The sequence below is a fragment of the Salmo salar genome, chromosome ssa02, assembly GCF_905237065.1.
Source record: "Salmo salar chromosome ssa02, Ssal_v3.1, whole genome shotgun sequence".
In the NCBI taxonomy this organism is placed as follows: domain Eukaryota; kingdom Metazoa; phylum Chordata; class Actinopteri; order Salmoniformes; family Salmonidae; genus Salmo; species Salmo salar.
Genome location: NC_059443.1, coordinates 25,580,136 through 25,598,746, shown reverse-complemented (window position 1 = coordinate 25,598,746; position 18,611 = coordinate 25,580,136). Strand labels below are relative to the sequence as shown.

The 18,611-nt window shown below is 41.4% G+C and overlaps 1 protein-coding gene across 3 annotated transcripts in view; it reads left to right on the top strand.

Annotated features, from left to right (window-relative positions):
- Nucleotides 1-18,611, top strand: part of aplp1 (amyloid beta (A4) precursor-like protein 1) — a 68,544-nt gene that overhangs the window by 41,190 nt on the left and 8,743 nt on the right. Inside the window, exons 6-17 of one of the 3 annotated variants that reach the window (XR_006760426.1) lie at nt 71-438; nt 1,245-1,372; nt 1,872-1,946; nt 2,066-2,224; nt 2,652-2,780; nt 3,376-3,475; nt 3,848-4,015; nt 4,145-4,168; nt 4,289-4,353; nt 4,745-4,810; nt 4,966-5,109; nt 5,878-6,085. Coding sequence is in view for 2 of the 3 variants with exons in the window: in XM_014156273.2 (XP_014011748.1) it covers nt 71-438; nt 1,245-1,372; nt 1,872-1,946; nt 2,066-2,224; nt 2,652-2,780; nt 3,376-3,475; nt 3,848-4,015; nt 4,145-4,168; nt 4,289-4,353; nt 4,745-4,810; nt 4,966-5,109; nt 5,878-5,979 (1,528 nt within the window). In the remaining variant the exon portion in view is untranslated. Of the gene's footprint in view, nt 1-70; nt 439-1,244; nt 1,373-1,871; nt 1,947-2,065; nt 2,225-2,651; nt 2,781-3,375; nt 3,476-3,847; nt 4,016-4,144; nt 4,169-4,288; nt 4,354-4,744; nt 4,811-4,965; nt 5,110-5,877; nt 9,198-18,611 lie in introns of those variants that run through there. The other 2 variants (XM_014156283.2, XM_014156273.2) reach the window with 2 other exon arrangements.

Below are 18,611 nucleotides of genomic sequence, written 5' to 3'. Positions count from 1 at the left end.
TCCCATTACCCCTGCTGTGTTTGTGGTGATGATGATGATCATAATGTTTGACCTTGTACCTCATTCCCAGAGTCAAAGTGACAACACCCACCCCAAGCCCCTCTCCTGACACCGATGTGGACGAGGCAGACATGGAGGAGGAAGACGATGAGTTGGTGGAAGAGAATGAGCAGGTGGTGGATGAGGAAGAGGAGGAGGCAGTAGAGGATGATGAGGAAGAGGAGGAGGAGGAGGAGGAAGAGGAGGAGGAGGAGGAGGAGCAGCAGCAGCAGCAGGAGGTTGCAGCAGCAGTGAAAGACCCAGAGGAGTATGAGTACTCCATTGACTCTGGCCCCTACCAGGCTTCTGACTACACAGACTCCTTCTACTATGAGAAAGGCCAGGGTCAGACTGGTCGCAACCCCTCCACATCCCCACCCCAGACCAGGGGAGACAGCCGTGAGTAACCATCTACCTTCTATTTCACAGTTACATCTTCGCCCTGTCCAGAAACAATTCTTAGCCCCTAATTACCACCTCTCAACTAGATCTGAGAGGATTTCATGGGCATAAGCTTTATAAGAATACCACTTTGCCCTAGATGGAATTTGATCCATATTGTCTATATTCTTACCTACAAAAGTGGAGAAGTGGGGTATTAAGTAGTGTCTAGGTTTTGTGTCTAGTGTGGACCTTTCTCTCTAAAGGCCAGTCTCAGTAAGGGAATAGACTGTAGTTGCTACCCTTAGAGTGGTTAACAGGGTAGTAAAAAGACTGGGTAAATGCTGACATTACTCTCCCATCTCCCACTTACTCTTACTTACTGGGGAATGAACTGTAGTGCCCAGTTAGCATCTCCAATACTTTCTCTCTCACACACTATCTCTCTGTAATAGACTAACGATGATTACACATACGCACGCATGCATGCAAGGGCGCACACGCACGCACGCACGCACTCACCATGCCTATCTGTCTGGCTGGATATAGCAGACAGGAGTAGCTGGCTGATGTATTTACAGCACTACACGTCTCCAACTCAATAATGCTGACTGTTCACCCTACTATCTGGATCAATGGCTGTCTGGTTCTCTCTCTCTCCCTGGGTAATGGCAATGATTGGGCTATCTTTCTGTCTCCCTCATCTTCCCCCTGTCTTTCATTCTGCTGCACTGCCTGTACCTCCATCTCTCTCTCTCTCTCTCTTCTCTTTTGTTTTCCATCCTCTCATTCTCATCCTCTTCTTATCCCCTTCTCCTCTGCAGTACCCACCCCTCGCCCCACAGATGGTGTGGATGTTTACTTCGAGATGCCAGGGGACGACAGTGAACACGCCAACTTCCTGCGTGCCAAGATGGACCTGGAGGAGCGGCGAATGAAACGTATCAACGAGGTAAGGTGGGCAGGGAGGCTGGTTTGGACAGGCAATGAACCAATAAGATGAAGCCAGGCCTGCTGTGCTGTTTCCATATCTGTGATCTCCTACAGAACCCACTGTTGACAGTCGGGGGCAAATTGCTCTGGGACCTGAAGTGAGGTCTTAATGCAATATTAATATATTGGGAGAATCACAATTGAATACTCTTTGTGTCCTCTCTCCTCAACTGCTTCTCAAAACCGATTGGAGGAGAAGGTCGGGGGGGTGCTGGCTTTCTCATACAATGGGTTTTGAGAAGGAGGTGAGGAGAGAGGACGCGAGGAGTATACAATTGAGATTGTCCCACTGTTCAAGTGAACCAAGCCAAGTGGATACCCATAAACAGACAGACTTTCTTAGTAGCTGTAGATTGAGGTGGATATGGAGCATTTTAAACATCAGAATGGTTCTCAGTGGATTCCTGTCTGCGGAAATCTGTGTGTGAGAATGACGTTAATTCATCTTGCCTTTTCAGATCATGAAAGAATGGGCTGAGGCTGACAACCAATCCAAGAACCTGCCCAAGTCTGACCGCCAGGCCCTTAATGAGGTAAGAAGATGGAATAGGAAGAGAGGATGGAAGAAAGGAGAAGGGGATAAAAGATGGGAGACGGACACTCATATACCTATTAACACAACAATGATCCCCCTCCTCTCCTCTCCCCCCAGCATTTCCAGTCTGTGTTGCAGACTCTGGAGGAGCAGGTGGCAGGGGAGAGACAGAGGCTGGTGGAGACCCACCTGGCCCGCGTGGTGGCCACCCTCAACAACAACCGCAGACTGGCCTTGGAGAGCTACCTGACCGCTGTGCAGGCCGAGCCCCCTCAGGTCCGCAGACAGCAGGGGCAGCAGGGATATCTACATTTTCTTAGGCAGAGAACATGACTGTACAGAACTGCAACGCTGCTGGGTTTTTCACTCTCAACAATTTCCTGTGTGTGTCAAGAATGGTCCACCACCCAAAGGACATCCAGACAACTTGACACAACTGTGGGAAGCATTGGAGTCAACATGGGGCAGCATCCCTGTGGAACGCTTTCGACACCTTGTAGAGTCCATACCCTGAATTGAGGCTGTTCTTAGGGCAAAGGGAGAGGTGCAACTCAATATTAGGAAGGTGTTCCTTATGTTTGGTATACTCAGTGTATATTTGTTAGGCTGAGAGTATGAGTGGACTGTAGTGTATTGTTCATTTCTTCCACACCTTCTCCACCCCCTCCATTCTCTGACTATAATATCCCTCTTCTCTCAACAGCCGGAGCGGGTGCTGCAGGCTCTGAAGCGATACATGGCAGCAGAGCAGAAGGACCGCAGACACACACTGAGACACTACCAGCACATTGAGGCCGTCGACCCCCAGAAGGCTGAGCAGATGAAGTTCCAGGTGTGAAATGAAAATATACCGGAATATACTAGGATGAAAAGATACTGTACATCTTCCTTAAGCAGTGATGCTGCTTCATGAAAACTGATGCTCATGAAATAACTCTTAAAGGGGCAATCAGCTGTTGAAACAATAAATAAAAAAGTGTATCCCCGCCCCTGTTTCGGTAAAAAGCTGAGGGATCGGGCTGGAGAAATGTAACCACTCTCAAATTCATAGACAGAGCTATGGATACTGTGACTGACCATTCATGATATCAATTATGTTTTTGAGGCTATTGGAGTAAAACAAGCTTATAGGTTGGGTTCTAATGAGGTACCACAGTTGAGCTAAGCTCATGGGGCGTTTATAAATTATATTTGTCAAGAATCAATGGGTACATATCATTTATTTATATGTCCAAAAATGCATGTAGCAACTGCAGATTGCCCCTTTAACAAAATGATCAACACCTGATGTCATAATTATCCTTTACAGCAAAACTCATTTTCACTTGTAAATGTCAATACATTAAACCAACACACGACTCTTTCAGACTCGGTGGGGGCTTTGCCTTGTAATGAACCTAACCAACATTGATATCTTGGGGTTGCAGGTCTACACACATCTCCATGTGATTGAGGAGAGGATGAACCAGAGCTTGGCTTTACTCTACAAGGTCCCTGCCTTGGCTGAGGAGCTGCACGATGATATCCGTACGCTACACTCCTCTCTACTCTCCATGTAGACCAGGATGTGGGGTTACTGCCCCTGTCCTAATATTTATGTTTTAGTTCATTCATAAGACATTTAGAAAGAGATAAGCTAGCATTTATCATGTTGTAAGACATTCAAAGTTCAAAATACACATTATCTAATTATTAGGTTATTATTATCTTGAAATTTCTCTAGGGAACTTTCATTCAGAAAATAAAGGATTGGTGTATATAAGGTGTAAATAACAGTTTTACCGTAAATACATTATACTGTACTGTATATCAAGCTGGGTAGCATTTTAGTTTATTGTATTTCTCTAAACACCTTTCCTGTGTTTTAAAACCTGCTTGTTTCTCCCTCCATCCCTGTAGAGGAGCTGGTGAAGGCGGAGCGAGGAGACATCAGTGAGCTCATGACCACTTCCTTCTCTGAGACACGCACCACCGAGGAGCTGCTTCCTGCCGAGAGTGAGGAGGAGAAGGATGATGAGGAAGAGGAGGAGAGAGCCTTCCAGAACAGGCCCTACCCACCCCGCATCGGTACGGACACACACACACAGACACTCATGAATGCACGCATACACACAAAATGTTTCCTCTTCAAATAGTTCAGGAATTCATTCATTTATTTGAATACAAGCAGCAGTTAACATTTTTATTTTTCTCTAGACCCACAGCCCAACACTAAGAAAGGTGAGTTAAAGGGAAGGGACATGAAGTGTGATATTTGTCTGCCAAAATGTCATTTTCAAAGAAAGAAAAAGTTGAAGTTGATCATGGCTGAATCTGTGTGTTTTCTGCTTCTGCACTCAGCCTCTACAGACGAGTATGACTATGCCACATCTGAGAGAAGCCCCACGTATGAATATGAGGAGAAAGTGAGAAACATCTATATTGTTTTTATTGCAAACATACACGTCACTTTACAGACATGGCATCCTACTTGCACTTGTGTTTACAGCACAGCCAAGAGTTACGCTGACGCACATTATGTCAATCATCTCTCCTTCTCTCCCTCCATCCCTACCCACTTTGTATCTCACCCCCTCATGTGTATATGGAAAAATAGCTTGTGTCGCACTGCAGCCTCCACGTGATAAACTGCAACATTTTTACTCACTTACTATGACATCCTCCCACAGCAGGAAGTCAACTCCCATAGATATGTAGTTAATGTGTTCTATTTAATTCTGTGGTACTTCCTCTGTAATGACCTATTAAATAACCCCCTCTCTCTCTCTTTCTCTCACTCTTGCTCTCACTCTCTAGATTAACACCTCTGTGGAGCTCAAGCAGGTGGTCTACAAGTCTCCTGAGATCCAGACAGATGAACTGGTGAGTCTGCTACCTAGATGTCTGGATGGGCTGGGTTGGGCGGATCCGTCCTCTCTTGTGGTATTGTAAGTCATTCCCATGATGATATCAACCTCTAATTTCTCCATCCTACCCTCTTTGTGCCCTCTCTTCGCCTTTTCTGTTTCTGTCCTTAGCAACCAGACGCCCTGGAGACGTTCAACCGCGGGGCCATGGTGGGGTTGCTCGTGGTTGCCGTGGCCATCGCCATGGTGATGGTGATTAGTCTGTTGCTGGTGCGCAGGAAGCCATATGGCACCATCAGCCACGGCATCGTGGAGGTAGGAGGCAGGGAATCCGACAGAACCTGGACACTTTGATGCTTTCAGTAGATCTCTTTATTGCACATTAGTGTGTGGGTTTAAATATTGTTTTGACTTCACTGACTAAGGCTTCCTCCGATCTCAATGCCATAAATGTTCTTCCTTGATCATCCATCATGATCATCATCCCTTCCAGTTCCATTACTCTCACAATTTGTTGATTAGTTGTTTGTTTGTACAGATTTTAGCTGTATGCAAAATAAAACTAAAACTAAACACAATCAATCAAATGTATTTTATAAAACCTTTTTTACATCAGAAGTTGTCATAGTGCTTTACAGATGCCCAGCCTAAAACCCCAGAGAGAAAGCAATGCAGATGTAGAAGCACAGAGGCAAGGAAAAACTCCCTAAAAAGCATAAACCTACTATAGGAAGAAACCTAGAGCGAAATCAGGCTCTGAGGGGTGGCCAGCCCTCTTCTGGCTGTCCAGGGTGGAGATACATGTGGCCATTAAGGCCAGATGGTTTTTGTTCATAGATGACCAGCAGGTTCAAATCATAACCATGGTGGCTATAGAGGGCGCAACAGAAACACATCAGGAGTAAATGTCAGTTGGCTTGTCGTAGGCAGGTATTCAAAGTGTCTCTCCCTGCAGCGGCAGGTAGGAGAGGCACTTTATGCTTATAGCACAATACAGTGTCTCCTACTTCCTGCTGATAGCACTTCCTTATACCGTAGCATTGTACTGTATCAGTATGACATTTGACCCTCTGTGTCTCACAGCAGGTTGACCCCATGCTGACCCCAGAGGAGCGCCAACTAAACAAGATGCAGAACCACGGCTACGAAAACCCCACCTACAAATTCTTTGAGCAAATGAACTGAGGTGGTGGGTGTGGCCTCCCGGTCATGCCCAATCACACGAGGCGCTCCCTTTCCTTGCTTCCCCTCCTAGGGGCAGTCCCAGTCACACCCCCTATGATGTATTAAGATGTATCATTACAACCAACACTTTAATGTAACTTGACAAGCAAATAGGGGGTATATGTCCCAAACCTCTGACCAACCATGTCCCCACATCAGTTTTTGGAACGTAAACCAGTAACAGAGACGTATTACCAACTGACCCATCCTCTTACTCTTCTGGTCTAGAATAAAGGGGTGGACATTAATGCCACAGTATAACAATCATCTCCTTTGGAGAGATTCACTCCTGTCTACTTGGATAGGAATGCCATTGGAATGGCTTGAGTTGACCCCCTTATTCTTAATCAAATTGATTGGTATTTGTCAGAAACTGACTCAATGTTGAACACTGCATTTTGCTTTCTTGTGTATGTCATCTGTTTATTCTTTATTGGATTGTGTTACAGCTCTGATTCATTATATTCCAGTACAGATAAATGGTGTAAAATGTGAACAAACAATATAGTATAACTGATCTAAAACTCCACACAAACTGGTTCTCTATCTAAAGCTGCAATGACTCTGACATGATGACCACCAAGCCAACCCCACCTCCATGAGTCAATGAAGGACATCATCTTTCAAAGCCAGGCACAGTTATAATGATTAAGCAGAGATGAGGAGGTTGGGTAGGGAATGTGAGATATTGAAGCTTGATTGACTTAGTTGTTACTTAGTTATTACTTACACCAACATATATTATCAATCCATAGTAAAATGGGTTGGTGGTCTTTTGATATTCAGCCCAACCTCATCTCCTTCAGTCTGTGGCATCTGACATAACCGGCACCCAGAGCCTATTCCATGTGATGTGAACTATATAATTGAACTAATGTACCAAATGTACCATTTAAGTTAAGTGAATGACTGCTACCAAAAAAATTGTAACAAAGTAATGAGAAGTCCATTATTTTAATGAAAGCATGCAGATTTGGTGTATGATGCTACCGTCTTTGTGTTGTTCCTGTTCTTTGCTTTTGATAAGATGGAAATGTTACAGATTAAAATGGACAGTGTAAATATCTTTAGAAAAAACATGACTTCAAAATAGACATTTCTAGAATGAATTTGCATCAATGTAATGGAATAATAACAAAAAATAAGAATACCTTGTGCTGTTCAGAGAGAGAGAGAACATTTTCCTAACATGGCTGATTGAAAACGGACTGTTGTAAAAACCAGCACAAGATGACACAATTAACTTCTGGCTGAATGTATTTTAGGTAGGCGTTGGACTCCATTTCCTCTTCGATAGTGCATCACTCCCCTAGTAGAACCCCAAGGACTAACCTGTAATCAGTAGACAAGCTACATGTCCAAAACCTTCCTCATTATCTCACTGTAGTTTAACACTGGATGTCTCTTTTCACTATTTGCAGGTTTGAATGAGAACAGTGGGATGTCAATCATTATTGTGGTGCAATGGACGTTAGCATTATGGAACATAGTGATGTTGGCAAACATGGTGATATTGGGTAACAGTTGCACGTAAGGGACGTACGCCGATGACTGGACTATTGCTCAGATTGGGTGGGACCACAATATTTGCTCTAGCAAACCTTAGTGAGTTATTTTCAGTTTATTGCTTTAAATTCAAGTTTAGTCTTTTTATTAGGGACATAGCAGGTTTCAGGCAGGATGAACATATAGACGCTGTATATAAACCAGTTGAATGTTAGTCCACTAGGGAGATGTGTTGTATCTCACTGATGCATCTGTCACAGTTATTATGATCAATATCATTCACTGTATATAGATAAGAAGGGATTGTCCCCTTTTCAATGGCTGATTGTTGACCTCTTGGATGGGTTTTATATTTAATTTATTTTCCACTTCATGACTTTGATACCAGAGAGAGTTCTCTGTGTTGGATGGTCACATACACAGTAGGAGATTTCTTCGTAATCCAGTGTCAACTGCAACTACTGTTGGCCTACTGTACTACAGATGATCCTAACCAAAGCCAATCATCTTTCACTACTCTCAGAATTCTGAAAATAGCACATTTTAAAACACCACCAGTCCTGAAACATCCTTAGAGGTTCATCATTTATTTATAACTCATGGCTAGGTTGTTCTGCTGTTGTGTACTCCATGAAACCACTGGTGACACAAGGGAGTCAATTATTGATCACATCAGAGGAGAGAACATCTCAAACCGTTCTGTTTCTTTATTCAAACACTGCTTTGAATATGGGGAAGATGAGTTCAAATATTTGACCTCAGAGATTTGAATTTTCCATGTATTGCTTTTGGATTGTAGGAATCACAGGTTGTGGTTACTGCATCAAGATAATTAGAGAGCTGAGGTAGTCTTTGTATAATTTGTACAGCTCTGTTTCGTGAAAAACGTATGTTCACAGTTTAAGTCAGTTGAACCTTGTATCGATACTACTGAAACCATAGAAGAGAATAAGCTTGCCTATGTTTCCCCAAAGACTCAAGGTTTTCCTACCAGCATTTAGCAGATGTAGAATAGTGTATACTGTAGTGACTGAACACACATTTGTATGTCCTCTCTTGATTAAGATACTTCTATGTTGGCCTTCCTCCCCTCCCCAGCCAATGAAAATGTAAACAATTATATGGAGAGTTTAATTGCTGCATTATTGCCTTTTACAATGCTGTGTTTTGGATGTAATTATGTATTTTTATTTCTAAGTAATAATCAATTGGATTGAGGGTCATGTTTTCTCACTGTATGAAAAATGTAGTAGCTTGTATAAGAATACCTATAGGCACCCTAAAGAGGTTTAGTGATGTCTAACAGTTCAGATACAGTAGATATACTCTGTTAGTAAGTCTATAACTAAATTGTCCATGGTGTGGCACCAAGCACAACTATGAACAAATGATTGCTCTGTCAGACACTGCTACTGACTGTACAGTATATGATTTGAACTCCCACCATTTTGACTATGCTCTGATTGGAATGATACTGATGACATCACTGAGGGAGCTGATCTTCAAATCCATTCAGAACTTGACCAAACACATGCTCTGCTCTAGAAGAGGTCAGACAACTGACTAGTTTGACCAATTGTCCCTGAGCTATGTTGAGTGTAATTCATGTGCAAGAAATCTGAGCAATGGAGATCTAATTAAAACTGTAATAAAATTAGAAATGACCCACGAAACACTGTTTCTTGAATCGCTGTACTTCACCTCTGAGCACAGGATGGGATAGTTGTCTTGATTTTATAATATCAGTCAGCATGGGATCACCAAGAGAGACACATGTGTTATGTCACAGCTATAACCAGAGAGATATTCTCTGGTTATAATAACACATTAATAAACACACCACCCACAGGAAAGTGGAGTGTTGTAAAGTGTGGCTTATGTTGTGTGGCTGGGTGTAGCCTAATGTATGATCTAGATTGGTGACGGTATCTATACTGTGTGCAACACTATAAACAGTGTGCTGCCATATTTGAGGTTTTGAGATTGAAACCCACCTTCATATCTGTACAAAACATAGCCAACATAGATAGTTAAGGGAATAAAACCTCAATTGTTCTGCAAATGTGTTTATGCATTTTTATGTCAGAACAGGGAGTTGAACACAACCACACATCAACCAAGCACCTATTTAGATTCAATAGAACATGAAGCACAATGACATCCTGTTCTTTCACCTCAAAATTTCCATTCCAGTATTTAAACATCACAGACTGTAACTCAGTATATGCAAGAGCAGGAAGTCAACATGGTTATGGTTTTATGGTTTGTTCTAGGCCAAATGACAACCCTCAGCAGCAATACTGTCTTAAACACTATAGACAATGGTTTTGCTTGTCTACTAAGTCAAATTCACTTGTTCCAATTGAATGAATGGAATTCTTTTCTGTTTTTATCATAAAAATAAATAGTGTCAGCAGGCTCAGCACATGTTATTTGGTTGGAACGTTATTAGGCTTTAATTATGACTTTTGTTGAGTGTGTATTTACAACTACATTTGATAAATCATTAGCTATGTCAGTGGTCGCGATCTATTGGTCGATCTCCAATGAATTGCTATTCGATCGTCAAAAATGTCTGTAAAAAAACAACGATAAAGCATTCCTATTTTTGTGTATTCGTTTTGTGTTGTTCCCGTTAGATGCACTTGATTCAGCAGCCCTAGCGACTGGAAGCCAAAGCGTTCCTTGTTTTAACAATTTAATGTGTCTGCGGGTAAAACTCCGTCTTCCCGGCAGGCACAGAGAGCAAATCAAGTGTACCTGCCAGTTTACCACTGGCCAATCAGATAGCTCAAATCGCCTTGTTTGACTTCGACTCACTGTAAAAAGGAGCCTCGAACGCACAGCAAAGTTGATGCCGGTAGATTTCAAAACTTAAAAAAACATGACTAGAGAGAAAGTCAACGAATAGAGCAAAGAGCTTTTGTTTTTGAGTAAGTTCATATTTAAGTTGTTAGTCAGCAATGTCAAGACTTTGTTTAACACTTTTATATGCCATAAAATGCGCGTGCCGCTGCAATGAATGAGTATTGGAAAGTGTTTCCGATAAGCTTGCGTGGGTATTATTAGAGGCTTTTGTCTTTTTTAATATCAAGAAATATTTCACTTTCTCTGGTCATAGGAGTAACAACATGAATTGGTGCATGAGGCAAAAATAATGCAGTGCGACTTGAGTTTCGCCATCAGTTGGAAGACGGTGTCCCCACAGATCGAACAATGAGAGAGTTTAGCAATAAACATCTTTGGTGTCCCCTTTTCTCACGTAGGGTTTCCACAACTTCCGAATTCGCCAGACAAAGGTCCGCCCCCATTTGTTTTCAACCGGAGCACGCTGAGCAACGCGCAGCACGAACCCTGCTAGCAGAGCGATGGGAAAAGTTCAGCGCTACTTTATGCAAATAGAATGCTGACTCCGCTGTTAACCAATCAGGTGAGGAGTAAATCTTTGTTTGAAAATCTCCCACCCATGAAACAGTTCCGCCTGTCATTAGTTTCAGACAAGCGCAACCAAAAAAGATGGAGGATAGCCAATCATCGCTGTGTCTGGTTTTACAATTCTATATGATTTTGCTTTGCTACAACACGAGACAAAATCATAAGGTCAATGGCATGGAGGAGGATTTCAGAGATTGTTGATGGCGGGTGAAGAGCGATTTGCACAACAATATTTGCTTGCGCTGCTAGCTAGCTATAAACATCAAGCAACCTAAACCTCAAAACTGTGATCAAAGTCACCATTTATAAATGTGCTGAGTAAATTAAATTGTGAAATTTGCCAACCAAAGGATAGAAAAAAAAAACAGTTAACACGCATTATAACATTGTAAATTATACACCAAGCATGCATTTCCTATGTAATATGCTACCAATTGGATTATGGTATCTTAACATTATGAATCTTATATATGAAAGCTTAGGGCTATTTCATTATGTTGTCTTGACATTGATTATAGCTCACTTCCTGTAAAATACATAGGTCTACATTCACATAATCGCCTTGTTTGACTTCGACTCACTGTAAAAAGGAGCCTCGAACGCACAATTCCCTTTACTTTGGGTAAAGGGAATTGTGCCTTTGACTTGCAAAAAATGTATGTGCAAATCTCTCTTTACCCATCATTAACACCTCTGAAATACTCCATGTCACTGACCTTTTTTGTCTCTGTATTCTAAAATCATTTTCAGCAAATAAACGAGGTAGAATTACAATGCTCCCCATGCCACATTTTCCTTTTTGATATTTTTTATTAGACTAAAATTGCCAGCTCATTTTCATCAGATTAGTATGCTATATAAACAGTTCAATGTCAATAACATGTTCTAATATGTTTGTTCTGATTACACTGATAAAATCACCAATGTCTCTATTAAATTAGTTATATTTCTTTGTGCATTTATTTGGGAAAAAGGTCTTGCAATCAAGAGAGATCCTCTGAAAAAGTCTCAAAAGAAAGGTGCATAATGAAAATAGAAGTTTCGGGGAAGAATGGACAGAGAAATAAATGGGCATTCTTACCATCTTTCTCCACTGTCAAACCAGAGTGTTTTGTTCGCAACCAAACTGTTGCTGTTTGCAAATAATTTAATATTAGACATCCTTATAAATCTAAGCATGGCACTTTCAAAAGTTACCTTTCCACCCAGACAGAGGCTTGACCGACGCAGAACAACTTAAGCTTCAACTGCTGGCTACTCGTCTGTTGCTTAACCCAACAACAGAAGTGCTTCCCTAAAAGCTGCCTGTGTTTAATTTATTTATTTATTTATTTAACCTTTATTTAACTAGGCAGGTCAGTTTAAGAACAAATTCTTATTTACAGTGACGGCCTACCAAAAGGCAAAAGGCCTCCACCAGGGACTGGGATTAAAAATTAAATAAAAATATAGGACAAAACACAAACATCTTCTCTTTTCAGAAAATGAAAAGCTCAATTAATAGGGATGGCCAAGTCAATGTTTTTCTCTCCTCCAATATTGAAGGCTGCAGCTCAGCTTCAGAATGTCATAGCGAGAAATCAATACATCCAGATATGCATCAGTCACATCTTCGGTGTACATTTTAAAGCTTGTTTCTAGCATAAGGCAGCATGGAGTTAAGCGTTGTTATAGAACACTTTATATTATCTGGATACTTTTTTTTTTCAAAATATAAAGCTAACAATAGGTATCCTTTTTGCACTTTTCTTTAACAAAGGGTATGGCATACCCTCACTCAATTTGAACCCTGGTTTTAACCTAACACACCAAGCCCTTCCCAGACACAGAGGTATTTAAGGAGTGCATGATGACAGTATTGGAGGATTTGGCTATAACGACAAATGTATGGATATCATAATTGCGTCTGTCAAACCAAGCCCTCTTGTTATTAGCGAAGTTGAATTAAAATTAAGACAATTGTTGAAATGAATTACTTGCAGCGCCATTTGCTGTCCACCTCTGTTTGATTATGCCGCTCCAAAGCTGATGTCTGCCCTGTTGCCTTTTTAGTTGACTTTCTCCTGCACTCTCTCCTCATAACTTAATGATTGAAAAAGTGTCTGCCTCATAACATTGTAATACATTTGGTCTCCAGTCTATGGGCTACAGAACAACCTCATAGGCTACTACTCTTTCTACCGTAGCCTACATCCTTCATGTTAAATTAATTTGATGGCCCGTTGGTGGAGCGCCGCAGCGCTGCGTCTCCCCAACCGCACCCTGGAGAGGCGCGCTGGGCATGGGCAAGCTAAATATTTTGCGCCCCTGCCGTTGGCTTATCAGGGGGCGGCATCAACACTCACCTAAAATGCCCTTATGCCAATGGTTGACTGAAATTGTCATTGTTTTGGAGCAGAATTGTGTGAGGTTTTATGTGTTGTTGTTGGAGGTGCGTCTTGGTCAGTTTATCTCAGAAAGGCGACTGCCTAATCCTGCCAAATGAGCGTGCCCAGTTGCGATTTTTAGCATGTAAATCTTGGTGGGGCAAAAAGTAACAAGTGGGATGCATGTCAGCAAAGCCACAACACAACACTAAACAATACATTAATTGCACTAGGTGAATAACTGTGCCCTCAAACTGTTAGGGCCTACATAAAGCTGTCCCAACAGCAGTCCCAACATCTAACCACTGTTACACCTGGCTATCAGCTGAGCCTTGTCTGGCAGTGAAACAGTTCATTCAGCCTCATTTACTGCCTTTAAAAAAAAACATAGCTCATATGTGGTTTCTAATGACAATTGAGATGTACAAACTATGGCATAAGGGGACGACAAGCGTATAAGAGGCAATCCGTAATTTTGATTAAGACATTAATGAGCGAGCTAGGACAGACGTAGTCAATATAACTATTTGTTTAGCACTTTTGAAATGTACAGCGACAGAATTCAGAACATGGGCTGTTCTTACAGTGTTCTCCCTGTACACCAAGTCAGAACCATAGGATAAATAAAGAGGGCATATAAGCAGACAATGAAAGCTAAATTAAGACGGTTAAATATACCAAATTTTTAGGGTGAGGCACATGGGCTACTAACAGCTTACTACACAACATACACTTAGTATTACTTTTTTAGCTACAGTATACATGTCTCCCTGGCATATTACATAATTTATGTAGCAGCATACAAGACATTTTTGGACTCACTTTGTTGTGCTGTGCTCACTTGAACAGGAAGGTGGCACGACGGTCCTTCGTGGGCAAATTTTGTCATCAAAGTCTGGCATTTTCTGGATTTTTGGTGCATTCAAGACAACTGGGAACTCTGGGGGGGGAAAAACAAGGTTGAATCATGATGATGTCATTGATCTTCAGGTTGTAGATCTTGAAAGAGGCCTGAGTTCCCGACTTACAATTCCGAGTTGGATGACCGTTCAAAATGTATTCCCAGTTGTAGCTAATTTTTTCCAGAAATCCCAGTTGTCTTGAACTCACTGAAGTCAAGTTTTCGCAGTTCCGAGTTAACAGTTGTTTTGAGCGCGGCACAAATCATGCTTCATTGACAGCATGGCTAATGTTGAATGTTTATCATTTTAAACTTGGAAAAGAGACACTTAATCCCAGATTTGGGACCACACACACCCACTCCACTGAATAGCAGGCTAGTGATTGCTTTGCAATGCTTGCAGTTAGCCACTGTCACTGATTCCTTCCAAACCACTCATTGTTGAATTTGCTATTTCCAACTTGTGTAATGCTTATGGCCAATGAGCATTGATACGTTTTATCTATAATTTATCTTAATTTGACAAGGATTAAAAAGGATTTGCCGGTAGATTGTCGACTTGCCGGTAGATTGTCGACTTGGTCCATGATGATGACTGCTAGCTAAGATTTTGAAAATATTCTGTTGACATTATCAGTCCAATCAAAGCTACTGTAGATATGTGATTTGACATCATTTTATCTGTGGCCAATGACCTTGAGCCTTCTTGTATGGGCACTTCTAATGTAACTCTATGGCAGCAACCAAGGGGTTTGAATTTGAGGTCTACCCTTAGATGTTTTAGCTAAAAATGTGGGGCTCAAAACAGGCTCTGCCCCACCTGCCCTGATTGACAGGTCGCCACTGAGCATGCTGGCCATGATGGTAACATTCAACCATACAGGTTTCAACCGGAATATAGCGAAGACTATTTGAAACAAAGAGTTGGATTTATCTAACGTTAGAATCTCAGCTTTAGCCAGTGATGCCAGCACCAAGAAGGCAAATGACAAATACGGTGCCTAGCTAAGTTATTTTTCCATCAAGCCACCTAGCTAACTTTAGTTAATCTACTGAAACCCATATTTTGTATTACTGGCTGACATACTACTGTGTTACAGTGGGAGGAAATACAATTATTTTTCTGTTTGCTAACTAGCAATTACTAAAAATAGAATATATTTTGTATTGCGATTGTAAAACATCTTCTCTTTTTGGTTGTAGATATGGCTAGCTACTAAACAGCAAGCTACAACCAGCCAACTAAAGCTAGGTTTACTGGCAGACGTTAGCACGACTGGTGTCATGTCTTTGGCTATGCCGGATTAAGTGATATGACATGCTAACCTATAAAATCCTTTCTCTGTAATTAATATTACCTGATTAACCTCTTACATCTAGACGTTCCGCTAGCGGAACACCTGCTCCAATATCCAATGATAGGCGTGGCGCGAATGACAAATTCCTCAAAAATACAAAAACTTCAATTTTTCAAACATATGACTATTTCACAGCATTTTAAAGACAAGACTCTCCTTTATCTAACCACACTGTCCGATTTCAAAAAGGCTTTACAGCGAAAGCAAAACATTAGATTGTCAGCAGAGTACCAAGCCAGAAATAATCAGACACCCATTTTTCAAGCTAGCATATAATGTCACAAAAACCCAGAAGACAGCTAAATGCAGCACTAACCTTTGATGATCTTCATCAGATGACACACCTAGGACATTATGTTATACAATACATGCATGTTTTGTTCAATCAAGTTCATATTTATATCAAAAACAGCTTTTACATTAGCATGTGACGTTCAGAACTAGCATACTTCCGGAGGAATTTGCTAACAATTTACTAAATTACTCACGATAAACGTTCACAAAAAGCATAACAATTATTTTAAGAATTATAGATACAGAACTCCTCTATGCACTCGATATGTCCGATTTTAAAATGGCTTTTTGGTGAAAGCACATTTTGCATTATTCTAAGTACATAGCCCAGGCATCACGGGCTAGCTATTTAGACACCCGGCAAGTTTAGCACTCACCAATATCAGATTTACTATTATAAAAGTTTGATTACCTTTTGTTGTCTTCGTCAGAATGCACTCCCAGGACTGCCACTTCAATAACAAATGTTGGGTTGGTCCAAAATAATCCATCGTTATATCCGAATAGCGACGTTTTGTTCGTGCGTCCCAGACACTATCCGAATGGTAAAGAAGGGTCGTGCGCATGGCGCAATTCGTGACAAAAAAAATCTAAATATTCCATTACCGTACTTCGAAGCATGTCAACCGCTGTTTAAAATAAATTTTTATGCCATTTTTCTCGTAGAAAAGCGATAATATTCCGACCGGGAATCTCCTTTTCGGCAAACAGAGGAAAAAATCACAAAGACGGGCGGCCAGGTCACGCGCCTAAGCCCACAGTCCCTTGATCGGCCACTTGAGAAAGGCGATAATGTGTTTCAGCCTGGGGCTGGGATGACGACATTCTGTTTTTTCCCGGGCTCTGAGCGCCTATGGACGACGTAGGAAGTGTCACGTTAGAGCAGAGATCCTTTGTAAAAGATAGAGATGGCAAAGAAGTTCCAGAAATGGTCAGACAGGCCACTTCCTGTAAAGGAATCTCTCAGGTTTTGACCTGCCATTTGAGTTCTGTTATACTCACAGACACCATTCAAACAGTTTTAGAAACTTTAGGGTGTTTTCTATCCATATATAATAAGTATATGCATATTCTAGTTACTGGGTAGGATTAGTAACCAGATTAAATCGGGTACGTTTTTTATCCAGCCGTGAAAATACTGCCCCCTAGCCATAAGAGGTTAAGCTAATCATGTAAATGTAATTAACTAGAAAGTCGGGGCACCACGGAAGAACGTTTATAGAGCCGTTATCTTCCGAATAAACTCTTAAAATACTTAGTAATACTTTACATCGGTAGCAGTCAATATTAACCCTTATCTTATTTTCAGTCTCATAATGAAAGTTGTAAATTCTTGGCTATCTTCACAAACCCTGGCTAACAAGTTGAACCAGCAATACAAAATTGGGTTTAATTATTTATTTACTAAATACCTAATCACACAGAATTACATATACACAGAATACAAATTATGTTAAACAGAAAACGTCCCGGTAGACGGAACAGATATGATGGCTGGTTACACAAAGGAAAGGGGGTTAGGCTTGAATGAAAGAGTGGGAAGACTTAGGAATAAAGAAACAGCAGCTATGCTATCGTAAATACATTATCTTATGCATTCTAAATTACCGCCCATTTGGAAAAGGAAAATGCAATAAATATTTACTCTGAGCTGCGCTTCGGTAGATTGGTCGTAGATGCTGGCCGGGTTGGCCAACAGATCTTCCTGGCCTCGGAAGAATGTCTCTGGTGGTAAATTGGATACGTGGTGGTATCTTCGTCTGTTTGTTAGACTGGGTCCGTCGTCCGTCCTTTCCTAGCCCACGTCTACAGCGGCCGCTGCTAACTCAACGGCTAGGAAGTATCACTTCTGTAGTGAATAAGCTCAAAGTTCATACCATTCGCCACCAAAGCTCACGCCGAGGTTGGCTTAGTTCTGTACTTGACATGTGTGTCCTTCTAACGTAGAGGCTGCAGACCTCACGTGCTGGAACAACCTGGTTATCTTTTCGTCAAAGGCTTATATAGTGGAGAGGGGGGAAGGATGTGTTTCATCGTTTATAACCCCTCCTCTTCACAGGGGTGGGCCACTGATCAAGCAGGGCACTTTCCTTATGAAAACCCAAATCTCTCATTTGGAAGCTAAAATGACATTTAATCTCCTAACAAACAATTTCAATATCAAACATTTCAATTGCATAACAATTCCATGTGACTCTGATAACTAGAGGGTGTATACTTTCCCAGGTACAGTTTATGTTGTCCTGTCATCAGTCATAATGTCTCAGATGACAACCGAACCTGACATACATACTCATTACGTTCCAAAGCATATTTCCAACTGGTTTTATTACCAAAATATGGTTCCTTTCCCCATTTGTTTGATGTTCCCAGACTCTCTATATTTAACACAGGCTATTCAAGTCTTTCAGTAGGGTCAGAGAGAGAGGGGAAGGGAGAAAGGTATTTATGGGGGGGTCATAAACCTTACCCACAGGCCAACGTCATGACACTGGAGTTCTCAGGGATTGAAAAAACAGCGATTTTCTGGAAAGATGGCGGAAGCAGATGTTGAAGTAGATTCTCTAACAGTGGTAGAATCAAGGAGAATTGGAATATTGTCCAAAAGAAAGGAAAACGAAGCAAAGTAGAGTACAGTGACGAGAATGTCACTTCGTATCTTGTAGGAGTACGGTTTATAAATGAGGAGCAGTTGATCGAATTACCAATCTTGAAGAATCCATTTGAGATATC